Source organism: Dermacentor albipictus, chromosome 5, assembly GCF_038994185.2.
Source record: "Dermacentor albipictus isolate Rhodes 1998 colony chromosome 5, USDA_Dalb.pri_finalv2, whole genome shotgun sequence".
Classification (NCBI taxonomy): domain Eukaryota; kingdom Metazoa; phylum Arthropoda; class Arachnida; order Ixodida; family Ixodidae; genus Dermacentor; species Dermacentor albipictus.
The window spans coordinates 41,020,540-41,045,614 of NC_091825.1; the positions used below are offsets into that span (position 1 = coordinate 41,020,540).

General features: G+C 44.3%; 1 protein-coding gene across 1 annotated transcript in view; it reads right to left on the reverse strand.

Annotated features, from left to right (window-relative positions):
* The window catches only part of LOC135902153 (uncharacterized), a 72,691-nt gene that overhangs the window by 41,949 nt on the left and 5,667 nt on the right, over positions 1 to 25,075 (reverse strand). Inside the window, exons 3-8 of the mRNA XM_065432080.2 lie at positions 24,337 to 24,445; positions 19,838 to 19,929; positions 19,156 to 19,260; positions 15,961 to 15,984; positions 3,264 to 3,287; positions 2,911 to 2,943 (exon numbers count right to left, since the gene is read on the reverse strand). Coding sequence (XP_065288152.1) covers positions 2,911 to 2,943; positions 3,264 to 3,287; positions 15,961 to 15,984; positions 19,156 to 19,260; positions 19,838 to 19,929; positions 24,337 to 24,445 — 387 coding nt within the window. The remainder of the gene's footprint in view (positions 1 to 2,910; positions 2,944 to 3,263; positions 3,288 to 15,960; positions 15,985 to 19,155; positions 19,261 to 19,837; positions 19,930 to 24,336; positions 24,446 to 25,075) is intronic.

Genomic DNA, 25,075 nt, shown 5'->3' on the forward strand with positions numbered 1-25,075 from the left:
GCATTCATATTCCCATTCATACAGTGTATACCGGCGTGCCGTAAGGCAGAGGCTACAAGCACTCAGCAAGCAAAGTGAAGCAAACAGTGCTTAAATTCTTTCGAATCATGCATACAGCATACTGAATAGCATGTCAAAAAGTCATTATCAATGGCTCATACCCCCGTAAGCATGAAATTAAATTACTCATAGTCCCTTAAGGTTCACGGCTACTCACTTTGCGTGAATTAGATGCGCTGACGCTACCCCTGTGGTTGTTGTCGGTGATTTCAATGTGGATGTGTCCGTACCGAAAAGGGAGCTTTTTACGCTTTCCGTGTTGCAGACATATTTCTTGCGATGTCGCACCAATCCGGCCCAACCGACCACCCAGTGGCTTACGTGCCTCGATTTCACATTATCAAAGAATGTGATTGCAGTTGCGAGTGAAATAATGACCACCCATCAAGACAATAAATGAATTTCTACCTTTGTTCAAAATTGTGTCACCTCCTTTTCGTGTGCTAAGCAGCTTCGCTAGTCAACCATCTTCACATAGTAGAATGGCTCATGACTTTCTTTTTTTGCGTCGGTTTCGCTTTCAGAAAGAGATAATGCTATAAAGGCAGAGTATTAGTTCTTGTCTATGTGATATAAATATGTGATATAAATATGGGTTCAAATAAACCGTGTATGTCATCTGTCTCCGAGAGCAGGAATGTGTTTGTTCTTACGAATATACGAACGAGCAAGGAAACGCTCATTCGCTCACACCCATATATACACACAAACGCATTTACACCACTCTCTCTCTTACACACACACAGAGAGGCACAGATTATAGGCGCCGACTCCGAGCCACCTCCAAAGTTTTCCGGGGGGAGGCAGAGCACTCCTGCCTCAACCCCCACCCCCCACCCCCCTCCCGGCAAGGCCAGAATTCCTGGGTATGTGCGAACTATTTTGCAGGTCGTTTGAGGTCCTGCGAAGCGTTGCCAGCCGATGAAACTTCATCTTAAAACTTTTTGTGAGCAAACAAACAGGGATGAGGAACAGGAGCAACACAAGGACGAGCAGAACACAAGGAAGCGTTCGTCCTTGTGTTGCTCCTATTCTTCGTCCCTGTTTGTTTGCGCACAAAATGTTTTAAGATGAATCTGTTCCAACTAGGCCGACTCGCAGTTATGCTTCGATAAAACTTGTTTGCGAAAGGCGAGAAACAGACACGGTCTAGCGAGCACACAAGTGATTTCACTTCTCCCTGGGCGTATTCTTCCTATGCGACAAGATGCTCGTGTCGATCGTCCCAAAGCTCTATATTTGGCAATGGCGCGAAAGAAGTCTGCAAGCGTCTGTGGTTTCATGGGCGTATAACCTCGAGCTGTTGTGCCGGATGAGCTTGATTCAACTCCATATCAGTGTACATATGCTTGTCCTTAATACTTAATTAGCTCGAAACGACGCGCCACAGGAGTCTAGCTCCTCATTGCACGGCCTGCAGTGCGAGGCAAACAATGCTTCGCATTAAATGAAGTCGTTATCGGGCGAACTTGCGCCCTACAATAAAACGACTAACTGGATGGTGACCACTGTAACAAGCCCAGAAGCAATCGGGGATTCAGAACGGAAGTGGCTCATGGCCGGCCGCTATTCCTGAACGACAGATATTTCTCACTCACCCACGTATGGTAGGTCGAATATTCGTAAAGAAGCTATAGAAACCTCGAGTTAAGTGAAGGCGGACTCGGGACGATGACAATGCAGTCTCGAGAACGCACCGGCTGCACCGATATGCGCAGGCACTGCGAGCAATTACTCGCGCTTCGAAGCAAAACGATAAGGCGTTGCGACAGCAGTGATAGCAAAGTAGAGCAAGTATATCGAGGAGGAAATATTCCACGTCATCCTGCGCCAAGTTAAGCAGACCTTGCGGCATTTTTCAATATATTTTGTGTCATTATGAAGTTGTGTTGTTACCGTGACCTTTAACTACAATAGTGTATTTCTTGCTGTGCTCGCATGACCTGGGATTTAAAGAACGTGGTGCATACGCTATTTACCGGATGATGCGAACACTCGTGTGGAAGGATCAACTTGTACGTGAGGGCAGAGCCAGCCAATTATGAAAACGAACGTCGTGCTAACGAAGCCCATTGCTCAACAATCTCTTGAAAATAAATCGCGCAGTTCGTTGCTTCTAGTCCCGTTTAGGAAAGCGTGCGGTGTGGTTGAACGAATGAGCAAAAAAGCACTGCGTCTTTTTTTTCCACATCAAATGTATTACTTGTGTATCCGGTGTTTTTAATAGATGTTCGCGCTTTGCATGAAAGCTTTTTTAGGATAGGAGCACTGTCCACGTTCGCCAATTACTTTCTGGGAACCGCCCGAATGGAACTTCTGATTCCTTGTAGTCAAAATGCTAACTTTCTTAGCAGTTTAAAAAACTCTTGTTTGTGCACGTGGATTTAATTGTAGAGAAGAGCTACACGTAAAACGTTTATTCGACATGCTCGTGTATAGATGAGAGTCGGCGCAACATTAATAACAATGCCATGATTGATTTGTCCACGGTCTCTTATCTTTGTAATTCGTGAGTGATCGTAGTTTGAATAAATACGCAATCATGCTCGTGCACTATTTCTGTTACCTGAGTATCCCATGTGTGCCTACTTCGTTTTATTTTTAACCCTGCCTCTTATGGCCACCTCGTTAAAATGAGTGCTTGCAGACAGCAACTATAAGGACTGCTATCAAAGCTAACGCGTCACATTCAATGCACTTCATGTCAAATTCACTCTATTTCACTGCCCCACCCTCCCATTTTGTAATATCACTTTCCACTTTAACCACGCAACTGAACAAATATATCTGTCTCCTAAATCGCACACCACAGCTGAACTACGTAGGCGGAAACAAAGTTAAAAAGCTTACCGCATGTCCACTGGCTCTGTGTCTCCTCATGCCCTGCGAAGAGAATTTCGGCATTTTTGCGAACGTGTAATGTTTTCTTGGAGAAACATTATGTAAAAACCACTCTACGCATGTTTGAAATCGTTTTGCATGAAAAGAAGCTGCGGTTCCCTTTCGCGTAGTCGCGGGTTCTTTCAGCATTGACGAGCAGGCTAACGTATGCACACTGACGCCAGCGCACTCAGGCGGCCAAAGTGAGACACCACCAAAGCCACCATGTCGAATTTACGCAAGCGAAAAAGATTACAAGCTTTACAGTTAACAATTAGTTGACAATAAAACCTCCATTACACAAAAGGGAGTCGTCGACTTACGGTCCTTCTAAGGCGACTTTTGTGCTGTAAAGAAAACAAACGTGAATAGTTAGAAAGTAGGGGTGGGCGGACACTGGAAATTTCGAATAAGAATGGAATAATCTCTGATTGCTCGCATTGCTTGCGTTCGACTCGAGAATTCCCAATTAGATGTTGGCTTCTTTCAAACACAACAAATCACAACACTTAATCGGAGTCTCAATGTACAGACAGAGAATGACGTAAGTGAGGGCTGCGGTCGCTGCGGACCGGCATCCGGGGAGACGACTTCTCAATAATTTCCAGTCATTCAATAAAAATTGGTCACCTTTAGGCAGCGTACATAAGCAAGCCTCTTTTTGTTAAGTGTTTAGTCCTTATAATTCGCCACTTAAGATAATACGCGCTGCTGCAGAATCACACTTCTCTCCTTTGAATAACATATTACTCTACACTTCCATCGGCTGACGATCCTGTTTTCTCGTTTAATTAGAGCCATCTTAAAAACGCTAAATATAACTGAAAATACTTCTTATTTTACAGACTCCTGTGTTTTCCGCACGTCCAATTGCAAACGATATTACACGCAAGTGCCAAGAAATTTATATAGGCCTCATTTTTATAAAACGGATTGCGCGCAAGGTTAAAAGAATAAATTCTGGCGTTTTACGTGCTGAAACCACGATCTGATTATGAGGAACGCCGTAGTGGGGGACTCCGGAAATTTGGACCCACTGGGATTTTTAAACGTGCACTAAATTTAAGTGTAAAGGTGTCTTTCGCGTTTCGTCCCCACCGAAGTGCACCCGTCGCGGCCAGGATTCGATCCCGCGACCTCGTGCTTAGCAGCCCAATACTTTAGCCACTAAGCAACCACGGTGGGTTCCTGCAACCTTCACATTTCACTTTGTACGGAAGTGAGAAAAAGTTTGACATTTCATTCGAAAACGGGAGGTCTTTTCTCCCGAACATTCGTATTCGGTTTGGTTCGGATGTTTCGCTAATCGATCATCCTTAATGAAAATCCATCCTTTATCTTTCACGGATGCTAAGCGGTCTGAACATTCCGTGCTCGCTGTATAGCTTCACTATATGTACTAGCACTCCCTTTACAAAAGCTTCGCAAAGCCTCCTGCGGCAGTAGGTTTTTTTTTTTTGCAGTCATTGTCTGGTGCGTAAAGGACGTGCAAGTGCCATTCCGAGCCGCTGTGGCAGCGCTCGAGCGGAGTCGATGTGGCGGAGCGCTGAGCGGATGAGCACGCGCACACGTGCAGACACGCGTTGCTACCCGAAGGTTCCCATGCTGAAAGCAGCCGAGAACGGCCGCCGTACAATAGCCGGGATCTCGCCGTTTCGTATAGTTCCTTACGTGGCCCCAAATAACCGTGACTGGTAAAATATTGGTTTCGAGGAATATATGCCGTCTTCGGAATCGTCAAAAGTAGATCATCGTAATAATGCCACATGTTTTCTCTTTGTTTGCTTTTTTTGCTGAGTTTCGTTGCGTCCAGAAATGTGGTAACCACGCCAACTAGTCACTTGACGAACTTATCTTCTGCAAATTATCCCCGTAAAAAATAGCGAAAGAGGAGGGCCCTATATACGGGGGCATAAACAGACACCGCGAGAAAAACGTCTTAGTGTCTATGTGTTCCATCGGTGCTCTTTACACGTTCAGTTCCCCTAGCACAGGTTCCTTTTGTACACGTATTCAGGCGTACTCAGCCCGTTTCAATCGACATTGTATTTGGTGTTTATCTTTATTTTTAATATTTTGAAGCCCTATTCCGGCGTGCACGATTGCACACGCGTGATCGATGCTGCGAGAATGGAAAGATCAAAAAAAAAATAAAGGCAAAATGCTAGACTGCGTTAGATGTAGTAAAACTTGACTTGATCAAGGAGGCTGGATTAATATTTGTCACTAGCATGTTTCAAATGGGATGCCAAAAAATTATATCAATTATCAACGTAACACTGCGAATCAAGGCAAATGCATGGACCATAAATAATAGATATAAAAGCTAAAATTTGTTTCAGGATCAATGATTTATTGCCATGAACATTGGAAGCTAAAGATTGAAAATACTGTTTCAAAGACGACATTCATTCATTCATTCATTCATCATGGGAATCACGAATGCAAGCACTTGTGCGAAGGCTGCCTAATATCACAGGGGAAGTGAAAGAAATATGGTCGAGCGAAAGTATTGCTGCAATCATACCAACACTACAGACCGGTATAATGTAAGGATTCCGCGTCGTGAGTGTTACTTTGCAAACGTAATCACGATTGGACGGCATGGACACTCGAGAGGAACCTTAACCTCAAACCGGACTTCAACCCTTTCAGATGCCACTTCATCCCGTTGACTGAAATTTTGCTTTTACCACATTTCTTGCCTCTTCAGAATCATAGAAAATGCACAGCTGCAGAAATGATTAAGAATTTGTGATTGTTTAGTGAGTTTTATCAAGTTTACAGAATGTGGACTCCATGCGAAAATTCACTACAGGAACATCAAATATGGGGGTATAGATTACTTCGTGTTTTGAGAAGCTTGAAAAACACTTATCCAGCCACTTCAAAATTATGCCTGGGCCTTTATATTGTGAAAAACAATGAAAGAAATCAGACTGCTGCATATAACACACCGACATGGAGTAAAATGACCCAGCCGTCTACCTTGCCACCAATTTTGCAAAAACATTATGCACATTATTCGAAATTGCAGCACAATTACAATTTTACGCGTTTCAACATGTATGCAACACATTTAAAATATCGTTATTTCATCAGTGCTTTTGCTGTTCATGCACTATCTTGCTGTAGACAATTGTGTACACAGTATCTGAAAGGGTTAAGTGCTTGAGGACCTTAATCGAGAAAGCGTGAAAGTAGTATTACATATTATTATACAGAAGGCAAAAGTTTATCAGCATGGCCAGGGACGAATAGTTCATGACCGGCAGTCAATCTCTAGAACTCTTTGCAGGAGTACGTTTTATTTAGCTCAATTACACATAGGGAACCTCGATCATTAAAAGGAAATTTACAGAAGAATAAAAATGGGTGGTAGTGAATACGGCAGGCATTACCAAATTCTAACTCAAAGCTTACCATGGTCGATAAAAAGAAAAAATTACCATCTTTGCATTCTACTGGTACTAACACATAGGGCAGAAACTTTGTAGTTGACAAAGAAGCTCGATAACAAGTTAACGACCGCGAAGAGAGCGATGGAACAAAAATGTTAGGCGTAACGTTAAGAAACATGAAGAGAGTGGTGTGGATTGGAAAGCAAACGAAGATAGCCTACATTCTAGCGCACATCAAGAGAAAAAGACTCAGCTGGACAGGTCCTGTAATGCGGAGGGCAGATAATCGGTGGACCATTAGGAATCGAAAACTAAGCGAACTGGTAAGCATTCATGATGTATTTTCGTCGATTTCTGAGCGCTGCACAAAAGAATATTATCAAGGACTATTAGAGTTACAGAATTGGAGCTAAGGGAAGCGAAGCACAGTCAAGAACGGCAGAAAACTAGGTGGGCTAATAAAATTTCGAAATTTTCAAGGGCAAGTAATCAGCTAGCGCAAGAAGGGGCAGTTGAAGATCGCCAGAAGAGGCCTTGGTCCTGCAGTGGGCATAAAATAGTATGATGATGATGATGATGATGGCAACATTCAAAAGTATCGGGATTTATGTATGCGCTTCAAACAATGCAATGAAATCAGTCATGGTGTAAAAAATATTTACCTGATTTAAATAAACCTTGTAAGGCAAGCAAGCTACAAAACTGAACCAGAAGGGACAAGAAGCGCAAATCAATCTGCGACCCGTAATTCCCATGTCAAAGAAACATAAGTATGAAATCCAATGCGTGATGAAAGAAGTCTCGTCGAGCTTCATTCCAAGATAGAATGTGTAAGCGCGACTGAACGAGGACGTATAAAGAAAGATGCACAGAGACATCGCTGCTTTCACCTATAGATTTTATATTTGCACGCATCGATAAATATATACCGAACGAGCGGAAACGAACCACACAAAAAAGAACATTCAGTGGTGCATGTCGATGAACCACACACTATTCCATACACTGGAATAGTTACAACGATAAACCGAGGAATCGTATCTTTTGCAGAGAGCGACACTGGTGGCTTGCTCACGTACCTTTCCTATAATTTTGCAATATTATGGGCCTCCACAATCTACCTTGTCATCCTGCTATGAGCCCCATACAAAATAGAAGTACCTTCAAACATGCGTTTAATAATGATGATAATACCTTTATTTCCAACAATGAGATCAGTACATTCATACAGGCCTGCCAAAGCCTTTGAAGGCTTGAGCGGCAGAGCCTGTCAGGCAGCAAAACTATACACTGTGCATAATGGATTATAGACGACCGCACACCAAGTTTCATCCTAGACGCCAGCGCTCGTTTCTCCCCTGGCGGAGCGATTTCACCTCCAACGGGTGTAGGTTTCCGTCGCCGCTTCCCTTCGCGGTCGCGCCCGCGTTCAGTTCGCGCTGCGCGCGAAACGTCTCTTGTTTGCAACGGCGCCTCTTCGGATGACCGGAAATAATTATTGTGTTGTTAACTGTCACGACAGCAATGTAAACATGAAAAGGTTGATGCACCAGTGAAACTCTGCCGATTCACAAGAAAATGGTACGAAAGAAGCAGACGACAGACATGCGCCGAGCGAAGTAAACAACTGGCAAACGAAGCGAGCTCGTTCATTGATCACTCCTGAGTGTATGACGGTTTCTATATGTAACCCACGTGAATTTAATAATTACTCGGTACATAATCCTTTTATTCACATAGAAACTAAGTTCAACGAGCGCTTGTCCTGCCTTCTTTCTCGTGTTTCGTTTCTGTGTGCGCTGTCTAAGAATGGAAACCACGTCTGTTGTATGCGCTAGCAGTGGCTGAAGTTCACGCGTGCCGAGAAATTGAATATGTACATGATGCATTGAACATGACCGGAGTTCATTCCCGCTTCACCACTGCACCGATCGATCGGGTTACTGGACGATACACGCCCGCGTCTTGACCGCGCCGGCATTGCTGAAGCATGAATGATTACTAATACTTTCAACTTCCGTCTCTTGAGTACTGTTAAAAAATGGCCGAGCTGTCTACATTGCTGCCTCTATTCCATATTGTAGGGGACGTACTAGTTAAAGTTGTGTGCGCATGTCGTATTTGTGCTATGCAGCGATATATCTTGTTTATTTCCGCACAGTATCGATAGAAGTCCGTTGTCGCCATCAGAGACAACACGGATTTGTAGCAAACATAATGTGAGAAACTGAAAAAATGACTTTAGCTCGTAGGTGCCGTATGTATGTGCCCCATCGTATGTGCTGACGATTTTTCCGGCGGCTCATACGATGTCGTTTCCAATTACCTCCTCAGCGTCACTTACATGGTTAAGCAGACGCTGCCCTTTCGCCGCATTGCAGCCATAAAAATAATCGTCAAGCGTACCGATCTTCTTAAAGGCAAATATAGCGTGTGCAGTTTGTTTCACACTAAGGGGAAAACTCGGAACGTATTGCATCGCGATGCGGCAAGCAATGGAGTCGTGCGACGGCAGCAGTTCGAGCAGGCGCACACGCTTGAGGGGTGGTGTCGTGATCTGCGTCGTCTGCTACGGCGACGCGCGCTGGCCGCATTTTCGGGAAGCGTGGTACTGTCAGGGGCAGTGCACCGATTTCATCGGTACTGCGGGAACTGAGCTGATGTTCTTTACTAAACGTTGTGCGTCGCCAAACTCTGATCCTTCATTGGTGATAATGGAGTTCCACAAACCTCTTTTGACAGCATGGTTCATTTGTTCTTTCGAAAGGCTGCAGTACTGAGCGTGTGCACGTATATTTCTTCACTGTGTGTGCTACCGTAATGAGCAGCGACAAAACGCACCAAGATGTGCGCGCAACGTGCTCAGTCTTTGTTTGACTCGAAAGGAAAAGAAAGCACTCAACAATGGGTGTCGAACACGATGAAACAAACGGACACGATTAATTAAATTAAAGTTTTAGGTTCAGACAATGAGCTGAAAGTGATTTTTCTCGACAATCATTCGCTACACCAGACAGACTCTGCCCGCTGGTGGGGAAATGGACACGTCACGCTCGGAACTTCAGTTAGTATCTCGTCATGTCCCCAGCGGCAGCGATGACAGCGCTCGTCCTGGAAGGCAGTGAAGTGTAGAATGACTTGATCAGGGATGTGTTCATTCGCAGCACGTCTCAGTCGCTGACGATGGTGGATCGAAGCCTATCCTCGGGAGACTGATAGAGGGGATGGTGCGCCAGCGATAATTTCAACGAGCCCCAGACATTTTACATGATGTTGGCGCCCGGGGATTGAGGCGGCCGCTCCAAGAGAGTGACTGCACGCTCTTCTAGCAGTTCTTGCACAGCACGAGCAGTGTGGATCGGCGTCCTATCGCGATAGAATATATAGTCGCCTTCCAGAAACGGGCCGTCAAGAACGTATGGAATCAGTACGTCGTCTATGACTGCCCTGCAGCGATGAACTTACATTCGAGGCGTATCAGTGGGCGTCGCGCAACGTTTAGCAAAGAATACCGGCTCATTTCACGCAGTAACGATGTGATCGGCGCCCTGCACCTGACAGTAGAACGCTTCCCGACAATGCGGCCAGCGCGCGCCGCCGTAGCAGACGACGCCGTTCAAGATCCCGCCCTTCGAGCATCTGCGCGAGCTGCTGCCGCCGCCCGACTCAAGCGCTCGCCGCATCGCGATGCAATGCGCTTCGAGTTTTCCCCTAAATGTGAAACAGACAGTACACTGCCCTTCGAAAGAAATGTCCACGCGCACACACGTAGGCACACACCGCGCGCGGCACGAAACGTGCCCAAACACGCGCAGTGCAGGAGGCAATCAAGGCGGCGCGAACGAGAGATGGGAGAGGGGTACCACCCGCGAATAGAATTTTGCTTCTCATGCGGCGCTCTCAACGCCGGCGCAGCAGCGCCGCTCTCGGTACCGTTCTTGTCCATAAGCAGCGAACTCGAGTATAGCATACCAGAAAATAAGAAGTCATTAAATTTTATACAGTGTCTGATAGAAGAATTTTGATCGAGAATAATGAAACAAACGCAGCAATGCGTGTGAACGAAATGACCGTGAGATAATATAATCATACACCAACCTAACCGTCGTGGTGCAAAGGAATTGCACAATCACTTGCATGAACACAAGAAATAACGGTAAACAAAAGGAACAAATACGCCTTTATACATAGATACGCCTTAGCAGTATCTTTGACTTGTATTTTGTTTTTGCATAGACGATGCTTGGGGGTAATTTATTGAAGTAGGTTGGAACATAATGGGCGCGAGCTCTAGTACCGTACCTTGTGGAACAACGTGGCCTCCAAAAGGGGTCCTTGGGCCTTAAGCAACGGGAAGAGGTGTACGGAACTAGGAATTCACTGGACCAGAAGTGTTTTGCAGAACCGTTTGCATTAAAAGATCGTCGAAATTCGGCATCGAAAATATTTTGAAGTGGTCTGCGTCAGCATTCAGGCTGAGATCTTTAGATATGTTTTTTAAGAGGGAGTGCAGTATTGCAGTTATTCTGTTGTGCCAGCGAACAGCACAGTGCCCGTAAATTGTTATTCCATACCACAGCAGACTGTACCCTAAAGCGTGTGTTATTGTTTTCCTTACCGATAAGGGCATGTAATATCTTATATTATACAGTAGACATGATACTGCGCAAAAGTTTTTTACAGACGTAAGCAAAGTGGCTGTTCCAAGAAAGGTCACTGTCAATATATAGACCAAGATACTTTACAACAGATGAGTACTGTAATGGTCTACAAGAACAAGATGAACAATCGCAACAAGGCAAAACAAGAAGATAATCAAGGGCTGCCGTGCTCAAAGAATTATGGAAGCAGATTAATTGAGTCTTAGATACATTTATAATAATTACGTTATTTCGAAACCAGTCCATAGCTTTTGTGGCAGCAGAGCGTAGAGAAGCAATCGCATCGTACTAGCTGTGAGCAGAAGTTATGATCATCGTGTCATCGGCGTATTGATAAAGAGAATCGGGTATCACGCTATAGAGGTCATTTACAAAAATACTAAATAATAACGACTGAGTATAGATCCCTGGGGAACTCCAGCATGAATAATGCAGAATGCGCTATGAACTTGCCCAACTGAGACGACCTGACGCCTATCCTGAAGGAAATTTGCTAACAACGACCTGAAAGCACCCCGAAATCCTAACAAGTAAACTTCTTTAACAACAGACGATGATGAACACTGTCAAAAGCCTTGCTACAATCAAGAAGGAGAGCACAAGCTACTTTATTATTATCTATAGCTATATTCAACTGATCGGAGAAACCTTCCAGAAGGATTTGAGGGCTTTTGCCGGGCCGGAAGCCATACTGACTAGGCGACTAAATGCTGTGGGCGTCCAGAAAGCTTGCCATCGTTAGCAATAAGTGTTTTTCTAGTATTTGAGCAATAGAAGGTAGAATTGAAATTGGGCGATAATTTTCAATTTTATTACGCGCACCGCTTTTGTAATGAGGTATAACTATTGCTGTTTTCAGTATTACAGGATTTTCACCACTTGAAATTATGCGATTGAGTAGTGCTAGCAAAACCTCTTGGATATATTCATATGTTCTGCGCAAATCATTAATGAGAATACCGTCGACTCCAGGATATTTATTACATATTAAACTGAAAATAATCTATCTTAGCTCTTCCTGAGATATTGAAGGCAGATACGCCGATTCACCAATGCTTTGCCGGGACAATCTCGGCAATGAATGCCTAAATGGCCCGAGATTACTCTAGTGACGTTATATTGATGCTCTTTTAGTCTTTAATTTATGTATCTGCCAGTTTCACCAACATACGTTCTTCCGCACTAAAGCGGAATGGATTAGACAACGTTAGGAGTGCAGGTCACAAACTGTTTGCGACGTTGAGTAGAACATGCGTTCCTTTTGTTATTCTCTGAGTTAGCCTGTTTGCATAGCTTCTGCAGGTGCTCAGGGCCAGAGGAAACACTCGACCCTGAAATTTGGCGCTCTTCTTCTGAATGAATGAATGTGCGGTGTTTATTGGCGCAAGGGCCAGGTATGGCCAAAGAGCGCCAAGCCAGTGTTGAGCAGTTTGCAGTAGAGTTGTGACTTCTATGAAGTTGATGTGACGTGGCTGTAAAAGGGCCTTAAAAAGTGGTTGCTCTAATGTGCATAAAGTCTTTGTGTAATAAGATTATGGCAATGACAAAAGACGTGTACTATAAGCATTAAGGTGCACTGCAAAATAGTGATACCATATAAAAAATGTATAAGAATCTAAAATTCACTAGAGCATCGCGGCCTCGTTTGAGCCCTTTAGACAAAAGGGCCTAGAGGCATGTTCTATACAAGACAACTATCACAGCGGCATCCTCTGTAAATAGGATGCGCTACGAATTTAATGGGTTTATAACACGTAGTACATCATCATTTAAGGAACCGAGGACTGTTTTCGTGTTAAATAGCGGTCCTTTAACAAGAAACATAGCTAGGTGGAGAGGGACGCAATAATGATACGCAAGAGGAAAATGTTTCTTTCCTTCAGATTCGGCTTTGCTACACTCCAAGAGGACGTGGAGGACGGTCAGCATCTCACCACATCGACCACAGGTTGGCGGTTCATTTCCAGTAAGCAGAAAATTGTGGGTACCAAATGTGTGCCCTATTCTCAGGCGAGAGCATAGGACATCTGTTCGCCGAGATTTTGTTGGGGAGGGCCAAAAACCTAACTGTGGCTTCATAACGTGCAGTTTATTATTTGTTTCTGCTTTCCGCATGCGTTGCCAGTGTGGTCGCAGTTTCTTTCTTAAGAAAGGCTTCAGGTCTGTGACAGGGACAGCAGCCGCAGGAAAAGTGGTTAGTGATGTGAGTGATGTGGCCATTTTGTCAGCTATTACATTACCCTCGATGCCTCTATGGCCAGGTACCCAGCATATTACTACTTGTCTATGTGATAGATAAATATTGCATAAGAGCGAGTGAAGTTCAGTGAAAACAGGATTTGTATGCTTTTGTAAAGAAATCAGTGCTTTTACAAGACTTAACGAGTCTGTAAATACTATTGCACGGTCGAGTTTTACTTTATTTATGTGTTTTACTGCAGACAGTACTGCATAGGCTTCTGCAGTGAAGATACTTGATAGTGGGTTCAATACGTCAGATTTAGAAAAAGTGGGACCAACAGCAGCATAATATACACCAGCATGTGATTTGGACGCATCTGAGTGGAATTCTGAGCACCAGTACATCGATTGAAGTTCACGGAAATGCATAGCAATTTCGAGGTCAGGTGCGTGCTTTGTGACCTCTACAAAGGACACATCACAGTGTATCACCTGCCACTCCCAGGGTGGTAATGGCTTAGCTGGAGGCATTAGGCGATGTTCGAGAACTGGGACATCCATATCTTCGCTTCTGTGATTATGTGAAATACAATGACTGTATAGCACCACAGCAACTTTCTTTGCTCTAGCAGTGCTACTGCTTCCCTTCGATGTGTTTTTATACTTCCTGCTCAAGCCCTCCGCGACCGAGGTGAGCATACGCATCGGGTAGCCAGACTGTGCCAGGCGCTTGGCCTAATCTCTGAAACTGGTTTCTACTTTGGGGTGACGTGACTTCATGAGGTAATTTTTTCAGATTTGTTGACGATTTTTTATTGTTATGAATAACGAATCAGGTATTTTTTACTCGGTGGTTTCAAAAACCATAACCTCGTTCACTGAAATGTTGTCTCTTTTGTCGTTGACGCATGAAGTCCACGTAGGCAACTTCATCAGGTTTTTTTTTTTCAACTTGGCTTTGCACTTTTCCCGACAAAAGGTCTGCTACAGCTATCAGCCGGGAGGCAATAAGAAAGTCCTACCATCTCGTTCCGCTCATTGAAAACTCGTAAAACGCGCAATGGTAACATCTTGTTTCAATAATTCTCTCATGAAGTCATATGACCTCGCAGATCTTGGTTACCCGATGCATATGCCCACTTCGCTTGCAGAGGGCTTGAGCAGGAACTATAGAAACGCATCGAAAGGAAGCAGTAGAACTGCTAGAGCAAAGAAAGTTGCTGTGACACAATACATTCATCGTATTTCCCATAATCTCAGACGAATAGCAGCAAAGTCGGGGGCCGACGTGGTTTTCTCTGCCCCTGAGCGTCCAGAAGCTATGCAAGCAGGTTAATTCAGAGCATAAGAAAAGGAACGCAAAACCAACATCGCAAACAATTTGTAACCTGCACTCATGCTATTCCGTTTTCGTGCAGAAGAACGTATGTTCGTCAAACTGGCAAATGCAACAATTAGAGACCTCTGTCACACGGCACATATAATGTCATTCACGGTAAATGACATTCATACCAAATGCAACTGCGGTCTTCCGTTCCCTGTCTACACGGCTATACAAAATGGCATTCCCAATTGATAGCGATGTTTATCGGCACTCAGGCAGTCGGCAATCGACATGCACAAACATGGCCGACAAGAGGTGCTAGTAGCGTCCAGTCGGAGACTGTGAACAAGAATATTGCTGCACAAACTAGAATATTGCTGCACAAACTACTTCAACTATCGTGCCATACGTCGTAACATTATTAAATAGTTCATAAAAGCAATTATGACAACCTTTACTCTGATTACATTTCGTTTTAACTTATCGATTTCCTAATTTTTTGCCAATCCCCTGTCGTCGAGATTACATAAACCACGCTTGCATGAGTTCGGGCAACTCATTCAATGGGCGAATGTCATTAGCTGTGAATGTTGTTCACTATGACCGTGTAGAAGCAACAAAAATGGCATTGAATCGTAATCTAATTCACTGCGAATGATATTACATGTGCCCTGTGACAACGGTATAGAGGAAAGGGCGTGGGCAAGCCATCAGTGTCGCTATCTAAAAAGAGATACGATTTCTCGGTTTATTGTTGTATCTATTGAAGTGTACGTTTTGGCCATGCCCTAGACACGTGTACGTTTCATCGACATGCACCACTGCATGTTCTTGTTTTCGTTACTGGTTTGCTTCCACTCGTTCGGTATATATTTAACGATGCGTGCCAAAGTAAATTCCATAGTTGAAAGCAACCCTGTCTCTGTATATCTCTTTCTTTCTACGTCTTCGTTCGGTCGCCCTTACGCATTCTCTCATGGGTGCAAACCAACTGGCCCGACAACGTGTTTGCACTTTTTCCACGGCTGTAATTCTATTCTCATGCATGCTTCTCTAAATAGCGATATGTTTGTTCGACCTAGGAAGTACCTAAACATTTCATGTGGACACTAGTGTTATTCGTAGTTAAATAAAACGTAGCAGCAAATCAGCGCTTTCTTCTGCGTTGGTCGTCGTATTCATTTTATTTGTGTATATTTTTTTTCAATTTTTCCAGCTGCACAAGGAACGATTTATGTGTTTTCAATTTTCTAGGTTTGCGACATGCCGTTGAAAGGCTGACTACCATGCGCAGTCAAAATCTACGCCCTTCAAGGCTGTTTATACTTTAGGTATGATATTGCACCACGAGACTGCAAAGGCACTTTGTAAGTTTACAGGCGGAAAATCACGAAAAGAAGTTACTGACCTCTGCTGCTTCACGAGTAACGCTTACTAGCGCTCCAGTACTCACCACTGTCTTGGTCTCTTCGTGGCTCTGAAAGGGCGATGCGAGCAAAGGCACTTAACATTCCGCTCAGCTGCCTCTTTAGGTCGTTGTTTCATCATACAGTGTACTCAAATTACATGCACAGCGGCACTACTCGTGCGGGAACATGTACCCTCAATGAAACGACAATTACACTTCTTCATTTAGTCAACAAACCGGATAAAAATGCCTACCAAAAGTTAAATCAATAGCTAAAAGCTGTGATACAGCTTCTTTTAGAAATATGAGAAATAAATTAAACAATATATATATATATATATATATATATATATATATATATATATATATATATGTTCAAATAAAAATGTGGGTGTGGGTGTGTCCTCAAATTACTCAAATTACTTTTTCTTTCATTCCGCCTACTTATACTACTAGCCTTAATTAATTAATCAACTTCTCAAATATCATATGTACATTAAAAGTGTCAATGAGAAAATTGTAGAGCAACATGAAAAACTCCCGTTACAGCTTTCTGTTGCTCAACGTTGCTGTGTGTGTGTGTGTGTGTGTGTGTGTGTGTGTGTGTGTGTGTGTGTGTGTGTGTGTGTGTGTGTGTGTGTGTGTGTGTGTGTGTGTGTGTGTGTGTGTGTGTGTGTGTGTGTGTGTGTGTGTGTGTCTGTGTGTGTGTGTGTGTGTGTGTGTGTGTGTCACGCGGCAATTTTGCGTGTGCGTCTGCACTCTTGTGCAGCACGTGTTGAGCAACAGAAAGTTGTAATGGGAGTTCTTCGTGTTGCTCTGCAATTTTCTCATTGACACCTTTAACGTAAATATCATATTTGAGAAGTTGATGAATTAATTAAGGCTAGTAGCCTAATTAGGTGGAATGAAAAGAAAAGTAATTTGAATATCTCCAGGCGACGGCAAACAACACCACCTTGGTTCTGTCCAGCTACGTGGCATTCGCATATTTTTAAACTCTGGCTAAAGTTAGCTGGGACACCCTGCATAATATGCTACAAAGTGGGCAAGGGTGTAATAAACGAGTGGCCTTCGCATTTATAGTGCCCTTCTAACTGCGGGTGAAACGATTTATCATGGCATTGTGCTTATTTGCTCTTTCTAAATGATTGCTCATTCAGATGCAGTCTGATGAACTATGCCTACACCAAAGCGCGGCCTCTGAGCGCCTTGGTGAAGCCGGCATGTTCGCGGCAACGCGATACTGGGGCGCCAACAACCACGCATTCGGCGAACGATGGCTGCTGCATCACATATTTTAATGAACCGATATGTTTGTTTGTTTGTTTGCTTGTTTGTTTGTTTGTTTTTTCGCCTTCTGAAGATTTGTTTTAGTGAACATATGTATGAAACACGAGCCACTTTAGACGAGGTATTGGGAACCAGCGATGAGACTAAGTATAACTTGCAATGACATTATATCGCATTATACAAATTTACTAAGCCTACATATCACGCACAACAGGCTTCACGAAGCAGTGCTAGCAATAAGCAAAATTTGCTATCGCCAATAATGTTCAGTAAATGGCACCTCCGCATCGCGCACTGTTCTTTATTGGTGAGTGGCGAACGTTAATTTCTTTTAATGTTGTAGGTTCCTGACTTCGGAATGGTTTCTTTTTTTAATGTTTTTTTTTCGCTTTATCAATAAATACGCCGGCGCTTCGTGAAACTTACGAGACAGCGCTTGTCTGAGTCCACTTGGTTGTGTGGTTGTTAGTTTTCTATTTCTCTTTCACATGAAACGCACAAATTTGCCCCGCTTCTCCTCTTACTTGAATAACCCGAAAAATGCGCTGTGAGCTTGGAAGAAGTAATTGCCATCACGCAATTCCCCCGCTATTGAACGCCGAGTAAGACATAGACACCGTGCCTTGCTTTCCAGAATCTCCTGACCAATCCTCACCGACAAACGCTTGAGAGCAGGCTTAGAACTCCCGATGACTCCATCGTGGCTAATTCCGCTAACTGATCCACACTCCACACGGAAAATCTCTGTATATTTAGGTTAGTTGCTTATCAGTTCAACTCGCCTGCACATTCAGCAAAGCTTAGCGCGTCTTGTCGGTCGCACCAAGGACTTAATTATGTCAAGGTTGTTGCGTGCGGCCATTTACTGAAAGGGTCTTGCTTACCATACTACTAATATTCCTTACCCTGTCGCATTTTCAAACGCGATATCCGCCTCCCATTTGTTAACCATTACTTTTCTTAGTAAACTGTGGATAATGGCCTCTAGCTGTACATATATGTGTTTTAATGGAAATCACAGTGTACGCAGCGGGATCACTTTTAAGCTTTTCGTAATTTTCAAAAAGCACCTGTTGCAGATGCTTACTTGTTGTCCTTGAGGTGGAATATTCGAAGAGGCGGACATATCTAATCACATATTTAAATAAATAATATGAGTAATTAACTTCTAATTATTACTTAACAACACATATTGCAATTTACCGATTGTAGCCGGTGAGGTTGCACGACATATCCACTTGAAATGAATGTCAAAATGACACCAGTTTCGAGATATTATTTTCCGAATTGTGGGATGAAATACATCACCGTTCCAGTTACTTTTGTCAATGCCTATAAGAGCGTTTCGTTAAATGAGATAAGCGGAACAACAGTACATTCCTTGCAGTAAGTTTGAGGGGCACATACATCGCCAAACTGGTGTCATTCTAGAAATTCCTTCATAATAGATACGCCTTGCAACCTCACCAACTACGATTTGTTAATTTTGGTGTGTGCCGTAAAGTACTTAATTAAAAAGTTAATTAGTTGATTGTTGTTGCTTTTTGGGTTATTTGCATATGTGTTTCGATTTCTCGAGCATGTAATACCCACCTCTTCGAATAATACAGCTCAAGAACTGGAATTATGTTATCTGCAACAGGCGATTTTTATAACTTTCGCAAAACTAACGTATGATCACCCCGTATGTAGGAGTGCATAGATTGAAAGATGAATGTTTTCCGTGTAATTACTGTGTACAGTCGTTGCAGTAAACTCTTGTACACTGTCTGACAATGTCCAGCGAAACGGCGCCCGTGAAACGTTTCTAAATAAACATGTGAACATCTCAATGCCACATGAGTACTTATGACATGCGTTCAGCGAGTGACGGCAAGAACATCCGAACACGGATGACACGTTGTAAGAAGAATCAGCATCCTCGTTCGGGCACAATATCTTGTCACTCACGAAGCTGGGCACGGTGTAGTTCGCCGACAGGAACCCCACAATGGCGTCCACAACACAGTCGACGGAGCCCCAGATTCCCGATATCTGGATCATGGGGGCACTTTCCTGCAATGGTGAACCCATGTAGGAACTTCACAAACCCGCGGTAAGCTCGCTAGATCATTAAAAACGTATACTCCCACTTGCTTCATCCAAGTCGTCAAGGCATTCTGGGAGCAATTGGTTCGAGTCATCTTCTGTTCGAACTAAAGGAGCCACTTACATTCTCTACTTTGGGGGGGGGGGGGGGGGGGGGGCTGTTGCTGTGCTATTTGAAAGTCCTGGACATCTAAATTAGAAAAGTTATAGTGGAGAGAACTTCAAGGGCGCCCTAAATAATTTATTATAAAAGATTTCGTCCGAACCAGTTTATGTTTCCGAGAGAGTGCATGGGTCGTGACGTCACGGCGTCACGAAGGTGATCACGGGGGTGCACCCACTCACCGCGGACTTATGCGCATGCGCTGCTGCAATAGCTGATCGCCCCGCTGCTATGGCAACGTTCAACGCTGCGAACGGTACAGAGGGCAATTTTTTTGGCGATGTTGTCGTCGCCGGCGTGACGTATCCGACTTCGCCGGCCACTGCCTGGCACGCTGGAAACACCAGACTATATCTGCACCTTAAAATGTGGTTGACATACCCTCATTGCGCCGCCCAGAAGCAGGAAGTCGAAGATTAAGCTCACTCCAGCCAGGCCCATGCAGATGTAATCGGAGTTCTCACGGCCGTTTACTGCAAGAACAAGAAAAGAAAAGAAAAAAAACGGTTGTGCCTGCGAGTATAGGTACATTTTACACTGTGAATGAATCGGCAGTCCTTTAATCCCTGATAATCCACCATACTGAGAAAAGGCCCATGTCATTTACACCAACGTACACAATTATTTATAAAGACTCTATCACGAATGTTCACTACTTTGTTATCAGTCATAATTCCACTTGTCCTCCTGGCGTCCCTTCACGTACCTTCAGGCATCACCGTTGTATTCTAAAAACGCCGTGCTCCTGTAAGAAGGGCAGGTACCTTTTTTTCTTGTATCGCATGTTCGCATTCCTGTGCATCCATTTAGCGCTTTCTCTCTCTCTCTCATGACGCAAGATAATTAAAATGAGACCTAATAGCAACAACACAGCCGCAACAGCATAGCCTGGCACGCCAGGCGCTTGCCCTCGCCGGCCCTTTCGCCCCGCGAAATTTCTACGCAGCAGGGATACCGGACACGAAACAATGTGCGAATGCGCCCGCCAATCCCGCCCAACCACCCCGGTTAAGCACGCGGATCTCGTACCCGAAAAAAATATATTCCAGCCTACTGGCGACAGGCACAGGCTTAGCAAGATTTCCCTTCGTGTCGGGCAGCCGTCACCGCTTATATCCTCCGGCGGTAGGCGTGCGCGAAGCCCCCCTTCCTACCGTAAAAAACGCTAACGTTCATTCCCTGCAGAAAAACGACGCATTTTCCTAACCTTTGGACAAAGTGTAACTACAGCCATTGAGTGGCCCTAATGGCGACTGTGGCGAATTCGGGTCATACTGTAGTCACAGCGACACGCTTGTATATAATGAAATACACGTAATTATTTACTCGTATTTCAATACACTTTCAGTAATTTCATCATTTCACGATTCCATTTCTTTGTCGGTAACGCTCACTGTAATTCAACAGTTTTTTTTTTTCACTGGCGAATTACATGTGTTTAGTTACTTTACTAACGAGACAAGCTGCTCCGCAGCTTTGTAGGAAACTGAAGCTGGTTGGGACCACAGTAGAACGCTCGAGACCATGCCACGCAGCAGCGTCGCGATTGAGCGTGTTCAAACTAGGCTCAGCATCTGTTTCATCATGTTACTACTGCAGCAGTTGTTGGCAGACGAATTGAAGTTAGTGCTGATGCGGCTCGACAGCGACGACCACTTGCCTAGGACGTCATTTCCGTGAAATCGCCGACAAGACGATTTGTACAGCTTTTTTCTTTGGCCGAAGTGGAAGCGTCTTCTCCAACGCCCAGCCAGGATGAAGCACTGGGCCTCAGAGATCACCCAGGTGCTGGGTAACGGCAATGGTGCGCGAACGGTCCGTACGTTTGCACCCCCCTACCGCCCGGCGCGCGCATCTAACGAGTTCTCATTGTCGCTGATGATGCCTTCACGACACAAAAATGAGGGAACATGACCAACAAAATTCTTTAGAAAGCAATTTTTAGTAAAGACAAGCAGTGTGGGAAGTGCTACAGAGGAAACTGGGAATGTGCCATGCCAGCTCGTTCAGTTTACGGTACCTGTGCAATGTTCGAAAAAGTGTGTAATGAAAGTAACGTTCGCGTAATTTAATTACTTTTGAGTAATTAGTTATTTTCGTGTGGCAGTACTTAGTAACGGTAATCAGTTATCACTTCTGAATCAAGTCACTATCTCCTGCGTGGCATCACATGTCTGCGCTGGAAAACGCTGTTTGTCGCGAAAGCGTTACAACCGCCACTTGACCCAGAAACCATACTTCGAGGCCACCATCGTCATCGTGATCATCATCTGTTCATGTCTGCTGCAGTATGAAGGCCTCTCCCACAGCGACCTCCAGTTACCCTTGTCTTGCATTGGCTGATTCCCACGGCATATAGACTGCATTTATTCGGCATGTCGCGAATTCGCGACAGCCGGCGTTAACGGGTTCAAAATTATCTTGCCGGAGTAAATCGAAGAGCAAATATTGCGCGTCTTCATTCAAGAATAGCTAGGCGCACGTGAGGCTAGCTTTAACGATGCCTCCAGCCGAAGTTATTCTGCCTGAGGCGCAGATCTGCCAGAAATCGGCAAATCTGACAAGCAGTTAAAGTAAGTTCAGTCATCATTTCAGACGGTGCATAATGTTGCTAGTAGAATTCCAACGGAAATGTTTAACAACGCTTAAAAAAACTGTCGATATAGATTGATCCACTTATATAGGCGCGATAACGAAGGAGTTAAGCTTGCTGTCGCAAACTGTATCGAAAACCTTTGTATGATCAATAAATATCGCATCAGTTCGACCACGAATTTTTAATTGACTAGCGATGTCATGGGTAAGCTCAATTAATTGGGCGACTGTATAATAACCTGCCCGTAAGCCATGTTGCTCATGTCTTCTGTTAGATTTGAATTTCGTGCTCGTGTATATACTTCGCACAATTTCTCGCGCTAATTTGTGGACCATGGCTTATCCACCATAAAATAATTTTTTGCTATATCTCTTTTCGCGAAAGGAAAGTTAACGCAAAACGAAAGCGTAGCCCATTATCGCAAATAATAGCGCCGCAAGATGTCTCCACAGGCACTGCCGCTCTAAGGTGAGTCCGTATCTGCTACTGCTATGTGTAGCTTTGCGCTGTAGTACACCTCTGCCATGCCATATCTGGTTTTCTCGGTGTGCGACACGAAGGAGTTTACCGCTCGGCGTTTTGTTAGCTGAGCTAATAGCGGTGCGTACCAAACTGGCATTTGCAAGAATGATCACGGACACCCAAATCGTTCGTCATGAAAAGTTGTTGCAGCTATTAAGAACCGCCGCAGCAATGCTTTTCACTTTTCACTTCTGAATAGTCCAACGGATCTCAATACACGTCCTAACCATGCGAGTCTGGAATTTAGTCGTAAAACATGTGCACCATGCCTACGTCCCGGAATTTTACAATTAAGGACTTGGTTGTCTTGTCATCCCGCCGCGTCATTGCCATTCCCGTCGCCCAGGTCACTCCGGAGCTGCAGAATGGTTGAAAAGTGGGCACGCTGGTGCGGATTTATCGATTTGCCTGAGCAGCACGGCGTCACTTGGGCAAAACTTGAAGGTCGAAGAAAATATACAGGACATGCGCTTTACCCAAAACATTGTTTTTTTTTTATTGAAGGAAAACAACTTATATATTTCCTATATTTTCATACACCATGCGTGTCATGTAACTAGTGCCAAAATTTAACAATATGCGAGTGCCACGTAGCTATGCGGAACCAAGGTAATGTCTGTATTTCGCTTAATCACGGATTTAGGTACCATTAATTAATCAAGTTCATTAAATATTATATTCAGAGCAAAAGTGCCAATGAAAAAAAGTGTAGAGAATGCTAAAAAATTTCCGATCCCGCTTTCTGTTGCTGAATACCTGCGAGATAACATTCTTTTTAAGCCAGAAAAATAAGCGCGAAATATGAAGTGCCCTGTGACTTTTATTTAGTACGCATTCAGCAGCAGAAAGATTTATCGTGAATGTTTCACCATAGTGTACAATTTTCTCTCTTACGCGTCTCGCTCTGAACGTAATATTTGATTAGCTCATTAATTAGTAATAATTATGTAATTAGGCGAAATTCAAATAGTAGTCTGACTTGCTCCAAGCGACAGCAAGCAACATTACCTTGGTTCTGTTCAGCTACGAGGCACATGCATATATTTTTTTTAAATTTTGGCACAAGTTACGTGCCACACGTGGTGTTAGACTGAATTTTGTGGCGAGCGTCTGCTGTCTACCCACCAATTTCAGTATTTGTAGTACACGGAAAATAACATAAAGGATAACTCTGCAAGTTCGGCCTACCCCTCGAGTAAAAGCCCCCAACGGGGGTCGTCCTGGAGGCACTACTAAGTAAATAATTTTATAGTTGATCCAATCCCCAATATTGAGAGCGATGGTGGTGGCACGCTGCGTATACTTGCAATAATGTTTGCTTTGCCTCGTGTGATCATCGTCCAACTACACTTGCGTTGCTTTGCCACGACGAAAGCGAATCTCTGTCGCACCTTGTGTGCGTGCGATCTTTTACAAAAGCCACCCCGCGAAAGCGCCTGTTTGTCGGACGCGTCAGGGTGCACACACAGGAGAAAAAAAAACGGATTGTTAGTTCGAGGCTCCCCACCTCCGAGAGGCCGGCAACACCTAATAAACCTCAGCTTCAACTCAACTTTTCCTTGTCATGCACAAATATTCCGTACCTTAAGCCAGAATTAGAATGTGTAGCGATCATAAACTTCTCCTTTCATAAATATCGACGAGCTGCCGTTCACGTCTTTGCGCGGTGACCGGATGCAGCATTGCCTTTCGACAATGAAAGGCGGCGCAACTAACCCATCCAGTCGGAGGAGTTCGTCCGCGCGAAAGCAAGATAATTTACCCCATTTAGAGATATCGGTGACATCCGGGATGTAGGCGGAAAATTTCTCCTCCCGAATTTGATCCCGGAGTCCCATCACCCTGGACGCCACGTTGAATCCGTTCATGCACTGGAACATAGAGAGAACATGATTTAGTGTCTTACTGGGTGACAAAACGGGAGGAAAGGAGTAACGAAGATCCCATGGGGGCTAAAAATCGATACTAAGGCACCGCTATCCTTCTTTGTTTACCAGTGTTTACTGGCCTTCTACCAATCTGAAGCCGCGTTGTACGCGAGCGTAAGACGTCACAACGCGAGTGTGCTCCCACTCCTGCCCGGCCGTTCAACGCAGGAGCCGTGCCTACACGACGCGGTGTTTCCGAGTGGCTGGCACGCTTCCGCGAGTGCGCGAAGTGTACCAACATCACCTTCGTGGCTGCTATACTGCTCACCTTCAAAGCAAGCGTAAACATCGCGAGTAAAAGCGGACAATAAAGCAGACCTACGCGAGTGGACATGCGATGACTTCCGACTGCGTTTCATTAAGGGAACGTCAGCTGTTTTGCGGACGTATTTTACATGTACAAAAATTTGTCGATTAATGTGTCAGTTCACCACTTATTGCCCTATCGAAGAAAAAAAAACGTTTTTAGAAAAGTTTCAGCGACATTGTCTTGTACTTGCATATGCATGCATGGAGTGGACAGGCTACAATATAATAGCGTTCTTTATGAGTAAAGATCCGGTTGGCAAGGTA